The sequence below is a fragment of the Rhodamnia argentea genome, chromosome 5 (genome assembly GCF_020921035.1).
Source record: "Rhodamnia argentea isolate NSW1041297 chromosome 5, ASM2092103v1, whole genome shotgun sequence".
Taxonomy (NCBI): domain Eukaryota; kingdom Viridiplantae; phylum Streptophyta; class Magnoliopsida; order Myrtales; family Myrtaceae; genus Rhodamnia; species Rhodamnia argentea.
Window position 1 is genome coordinate 22,513,553 of NC_063154.1, and position 6,650 is coordinate 22,520,202.

Sequence of the window (6,650 nt, forward strand, 5' to 3'; positions counted from 1 at the left end):
CTCCCTAGATTCAATCCGTCTCACCATTTCCTTCGAGCCAAGTCGTTCATCCTCAAATTTCGCCCGACGCCTTCATCCAACGCTACCCGACCCGATTCGCGCACAACCCGACCTGATTCCGCCCGTCACAATCCGCAGCAAACACGAGCAAGTGAAGCGGTCCCGGTTTGGTTGCGTTGTGGGCAACTTGCTGAGCGAGCACGACAGCTCTTCGGTATCGTCAGTTCCAGTCTAGCCACTACGAAAAGAACTCGCTTTATCTCTCAAAATTTGAGCTCGAAAACAAAGTACAGCTTAAGGTGAGACCTGTCGTTTAATTTGTACTGCGCTGGATTACTTGAGATCAGAACACAAGGGAAGCATTTCCTTGTCCCAATGTGAATGACCCGCTTTCGATTCGGAGGTGGTGGGACTTTACTTAGTGGGATATCAAACCCGACAAAAAAAAATGAAAAGTCAAGTTGACCCCGCCGGCCGCTTGAGAAGCAAGCATGCTTGATGGATGGTGCTGAATCATGAATGATGATGGATGTCCCAATTCTACAACATGTAAAATCATGGTTCTCCATGCACGCTGTTTGCTTCATTTCTATGTGACCCGAATTTGGAAAAAAAAAGATTGGACTAACGATATTAATAACCATAATAGTTTGTCATTTATATGTTGATTTTCTGACAAGTAGTGTTTATAATGTGACACGTGTTCGGGGTTTTATTTTGGTGAAGGTGAAATGATTTTTTTTGGGTATGCAAACGACACATCGATGGGGTAAAGTCCAGCATTTTTTTTCCATGGCTATTGATCAAGTTGTCGTTCGATTTTCTTCAAATCACCAAGTTAAAGCTGCAGACATTTTCATGAAATGTTTTCTCTTAGCACACAAGAGAGAGTGCCATTAATCTCAATAGTAGGCAAATGGTCAAAACATCTCCCTTTTTCTCTCTTTTTTTTTTTTTCTCATCAACTTTGTATCAAATTTAGTATATGTCTGATCTATAGTTATATTGATTCATAAATAAAATCATTTTCTTGAGTAAAAGTAAGTTATCTGTTGACTGAGTGCTTTTTCCAACCATTAATGTTGTTGTAATCCTCATACAAGCAAATAGGTAGGGATAAAACTGCATAAGTACTTAACTTGCACAGTTCTTGCAACTGGGTCCTCAAATTTGATCCCTTAGTTCATTGCCTTCCAATGAGATTTGATTTATTAATTGAACCTAGGCTTAAGCTTGGACAAATCCTCTTTAAAAAATTACACTTCATCATTTTTCTATTTATGTTCCAAAATCAACTCCCTTGTTTGAATCACTGAAAATAAAGTTTAAAAAAAAAAAAAGGATGGCATTTTCTAGTGTTGGTTGCCATCAGTGAAAGCATCTTGTTGCTCCGGGACTGGGAGTCCCCAGTGTTATTGGCATGGGATTGAATGCTTTAAAGGGTCGTTGGGACACAAAAGTGTCAGGTGCATCAAAGTCGCCAAATCCATTGTCCCTCATCCAATTCAAAGGAATAAAGATACCCCCCCTTTAGCTTTAGCAAAAGCTAAAATGGCAATGCTGTAATCTCTCCCACTCTCTCTCTCTCTCTCTCTCTCTCTACTTTAAATTCATGATGTCCAACCTGCCTTTTCCTTTTTCATGCCCAATCAATTTTTCTCTCGTTTCGCCTCCAATTTAGCAAGCAGCTCCACTTGGTAGTGTTCTTTTCATTTCTGCTGCATTTGCTTCCTTCAACCTTTGTCTAAAGAAGCTCGAGAGATGGAGAGAGAGAGAGCCACTTGATCCAATAAAGGTCAGATTTTTTATGCTTTGATCACTCACCCATCTGAAGCTACTTAGTATCATGTCATTCCCATATCCTTCTCTTCCAAACCCAGCAGCATACAATCACTTTGTCTAAGCACTTGTGATCTATGTATGTTCAAAGCAACATTTTCTTTGAGAACCAATGAGGGTCCAATTCATTGTTCTGGGATTTGTACTTCTGTGCACTATAATCCCCGGTTCATCTTCTTCCGTTAGCGATGTCGATGTCCTACTCTCGCTGAAGCAAGGATTCGAGTCCCCTGAATCGGCTTTAAGCACTTGGAGTTCTTCAAACTCGAGCTCGGTTTGCTTATGGTCCGGGATTAGATGCTCGAGGGGACGCGTGGCTTCGCTCGAGCTGACGGCTTTGAATCTGGGCGGCTCCGTCTCTCCACTTGTTTCAAGGCTCAATGGCCTTGTCAAGCTCTCGCTTGCTGGGAACAATTTCAGTGGCACGATCGACATCGCGAACTTGACTAGTTTGAAGTTCCTGAACATCTCGAACAACTTGTTCAGTGGGAGCTTGGACTGGAACTACTCTAGTATCACGAATTTGGAAGTGTTCGATGCGTATGATAACAACTTCACGGGTTTATTGCCAACAGGTGTTCCTGAATTGAAGAAGATCAGGTACTTGAGCCTGGGAGGCAACTACTTTGAGGGGAAAATCCCAGAAAGCTATGGGGAATTAGCAGCTCTGCAGTATTTGTCGCTCTCGGGAAATGGGCTGACCGGGAAAATACCGAGCATGTTGGGAAATTTGACAGAGCTCAGAGAGATTTACTTGGGCTACTACAATGTCTTTCAGGGTGGCATTCCTAGAGAATTTGGCAATCTGAAAAATCTTGTTCACATGGATCTTTCCCAATGTGGATTGGACGGCGTGATACCGGCCGAGTTGGGGAATTTAAAGAAGCTACACACATTGTACCTACAATTTAATCTTCTCTCGGGTCCGATCCCAAAGCAAGTTGGCAACCTGACAAGCTTGGTGAATCTTGATCTCTCTGTCAATTCGCTCACCGGAGAGATCCCATCAGAGGTCGCAAGTCTCCGGAAGCTGAAACTTGTCAACCTCTTCTTAAACAATCTACACGGGTCGATTCCTGAGTTCTTTGCAGACCTCCCGAGCCTGGAAACTCTAGCCCTATGGACCAACAACTTCACTGGTGTGATTCCTGAGGATCTTGGCAGGAATGGGAAGCTTCAGGATCTCGATTTGTCCACCAACAAGCTCACTGGAACAATCCCTCGAGATTTGTGCTCACTAAACCGGCTCAGGATCTTGATCCTGTTCAACAATTTCCTCTTTGGGCTGATCCCAGAAGCTCTAGGCTCATGCGATAGCCTAGTTAAGGTGAGGTTGGGGCAGAACTACCTAAATGGAAGCATTCCGAACGGCTTCATTTACTTGCCTCAGCTCAAACTCATGGAATTGCAGAACAACTACCTGTCAGGAGTTATGCCAGAGAATGGCAACCGGTCGTCGAAGCCTGCAATGTTAAACGAGCTCAACTTATCAAACAATCTCCTTTCGGGTCCTCTACCGTCTTCGCTCTTGAACTTTTCTAACCTCCAAATACTACTCATCAGTGGGAATCAATTTTCAGGTTTGCTCCCGGCTTTTACAGGGGACTTGAGGCAGGTGGTGAAGCTCGACCTGAGGCAGAATTTCTTGTCAGGCGAGATTCCACTGGATATCGGGAACTGTTACCATCTCACTTACCTAGACATCAGCCAGAACAACCTCTCCGGTCCAATCCCACTCACCATCTCCAAAATTCATATCCTCAGTTACTTGAACATCTCTAGGAACCACTTAAACCAGAGCATACCCGAAAAGATTGGTACAATGCAGAGCCTCACGATCGCAGACTTCTCTTTCAACTATTTCTCGGGTAAAATACCCGAATCTGGGCAATTTGCGTTGTTCAACGCCTCTTCCTTCGTGGGCAATCCAGGGCTTTGTGGTTCCATCATAGACATCAGATGCAATCTCTCGACATTCACAAGCACATCCTCCAGAAGTCGTTTCAATTTCAAGTTAATGTTCGCGGTCGGCCTATTAATATGTTCCCTAGCTTTCACCACGGTGGCCATAATCAAAGCCAGGTCATTTAAAAGAAAGGCCGGAGCTGGCTCATGGAAGATGACGACGTTTCAAAAGCTCGAGTTCTCGGTCCAAGATGTCCTGGAATGCGTCAAAGATGGCAATGAGATAGGGAGAGGTGGTGCTGGGATCGTCTACCACGGGAAAATGCCAGATGGCACCGAGATCGCCGTCAAGAAACTCCTAGGATTCGGCACGACTAGCCACGACCGTGGCTTCCGAGCGGAAATCCAAACGCTCGGCAACATCCGGCATAGGAACATCGTGAGGCTCCTGGCATTCTGCTCAAACAAAGAAACCAATCTCCTCATCTACGAGTACATGAAGAACGGGAGCCTAGGCGAGATGCTGCACGGGAAGAAAGGCGCGTTCCTCGGATGGAACTCAAGGTACACGATCGCGGTCGAAGCCGCCAAAGGCATGTGCTACCTGCACCACGACTGCAGCCCGCCGATCCTTCACCGAGACGTGAAGTCGAACAACATTCTGCTGAACTCGAGCTACGAGGCGCATGTCGCCGACTTCGGGCTGGCCAAGTTCTTGGCGGACGGCGGAGGGTCGGAGTGCATGTCGGCAATCGCGGGGTCCTATGGCTACATTGCCCCCGGTATGTCGTACTTAAATCCCTTCATCACTTACTGATTGGCAATTGACTAAGCTTATTCACAATTACTCATTGAGGCCATCAGAACATTTCTCTGATCCCAACGGTCTTGCATAGTTCAATTCTTAAGTCATTGAAATCTATGCAAATTTTTTTTTGTATGTTTGACCCCAAGAAGAAAGGAAATTGAAAATGTCACACGAGAACACAGTTCCCTCAAAAATCTTTAGTCAATTGTACAGGCCACTTAGGGTGGGTTCCATGGTCCAGTCAAATTCTTATGAATTGGAATCTAGGTGGGTCAACCTAGGTACCTGATAGGCTCATGCGCTGTCTCTTTTTCGCCCTTTTCTTAATTTTCGTGTTTTGTGGTAAAAATTAAAATTTATGAATTTGGCTCTTTTTGCTTTTTTTTTTTTTGGCTTTTGTGTTGAATTAATTGACCCCCTTTTTGCTTTAGGGATAAATACCTCATAAGTCTTAAAATTTATCGTGAAAATGATATTAAAGTATAATCAAGTCTTAAAACTTATTGTCAGAAAATGTAATTGAATCATAAAACTTTCAAAAAGTGCCATCAACAAAAAGATTTAATTTTACTTTTTGAAAATTTTAGAACTCAATTGTATTTTAGTGAAAGTTTTTGGACTTGATTACACATTTTGAAAATTTTAATATTTAGAACATTTATGCTTTTGCTTTATTGCTCTGCGTGGTGTCATTTCTTGACCTATAATCATGCCGTTCATTACAAAAGATCAAAGAAACATCAATGCTTGCCAATTCATGTTGATTCACTCCAAAAAACCAGCAAAAAGCTAATCCACGATGGCCGTTTTCCATCTTTAGGCCCACTCGAATGGAGTGGAAACTTTGACAACGTGCCTATTTTGACATGATTATCATCATTCACGGCGTTGAAAAGCTTCGAAAATCGTCCCCAATGCTTCCAGGTCACTAATTTGAGCGAATTCCATAATGACGAAAAAATCCGTTCCTATTGCAGAGTACGCCTACACCTTGCGGGTGGACGAGAAGAGCGACGTGTACAGCTTCGGGGTCGTGCTCCTGGAGCTCCTGACGGGCCGGCGGCCCGTGGGCGACTTCGGGGACGGGGTGGACATCGTCCAGTGGACGAAGATCGCCACGGCCAACTGGCGGAGAGAGGAGGCGACCCGCGTGGTGGACCCACGGCTGAGCCTCGTGCCGAGGGAGGAGGCCGCGCACGTGTTCTTCGTCGCCATGCTGTGCGTCCAGGAGAACAGCACCGAGCGTCCCACGATGAGGGAGGTGGTTCAAATGCTCGCGGAGTTCCCTCGTCACACGCCGCAAGATCACTCCTCCTCCTCATCCTCCTCTTCGACCACTTCTTCTTCGGCCTTTGCCAAGAACTTGACGAGCTAAAAAGAAAGATCCGTTAAATCTAATTTGTAGTATGAAATGTGGGATTTTATATAACAAAGTGTGTGAGCTCTCAACGTTTTTGAGTGACAAAATCGAGTTTATGTTTCCTTAATTTTTCGAACAGATTTATCAGAACCATAGTCGACATGACCTACATTCCATCTTATTAATTAGTGATCTAGTCAATCAGGACTCAATTGAGACAGATTCCTAAAGTACATGATGGTTATGGAGAAAAATAAAAAGTAGAAAGGCTCAATTGAGAGCGAGTTTCTAAAGCATACGACACCTACTGTAAAAATCAAAAGTGCGAGGGCTCAACTAACACAAAGTTAAAAATTCATGGATTATATCTGAAAATTTTTCCCTATAATATCTAACTTCTTATCCACTCACAAAGAACTTAGGTTGCGTTTGGTCGTCGGGATTTCTGATCGGGATAGGATTTGATAAGATTGGATAAGAAATCTAGGGATTTGGCCATATCCTATCTACTGTTTAGTGAACTGCGGATTTAAAGTCGGTTATTCTCATATCTTATCCTATCTTACATTTAGTAGAAATCGTATATCAATGTAAAGGACATATATGCCCCTACGTGATGCTCATGAAATATTTCGAACTTATTACTATAAAAATATCATTCTCATACACACAAAAAACTTGAAAATATGCACATTTTATTAGATTTTCAAACACTCTTTGCACAACAAATAAAATAAA

General features: G+C 43.4%; 1 protein-coding gene across 1 annotated transcript; it reads left to right on the plus strand.

Moving 5' to 3' along the window:
* The first annotated feature begins 1,663 nt into the window (after window positions 1–1,663).
* LOC115728856 (leucine-rich repeat receptor-like serine/threonine-protein kinase BAM3) lies at window positions 1,664–6,093 on the plus strand. The gene is made up of 2 exons (XM_030659264.2): window positions 1,664–4,526; window positions 5,530–6,093. Exons 1-2 carry the CDS (start codon window positions 1,952–1,954, stop codon window positions 5,925–5,927), a joined length of 2,973 nt encoding a protein of 990 aa, XP_030515124.2. The 5' UTR covers window positions 1,664–1,951; the 3' UTR covers window positions 5,928–6,093.
* Window positions 6,094–6,650: the final 557 nt, after the last annotated feature.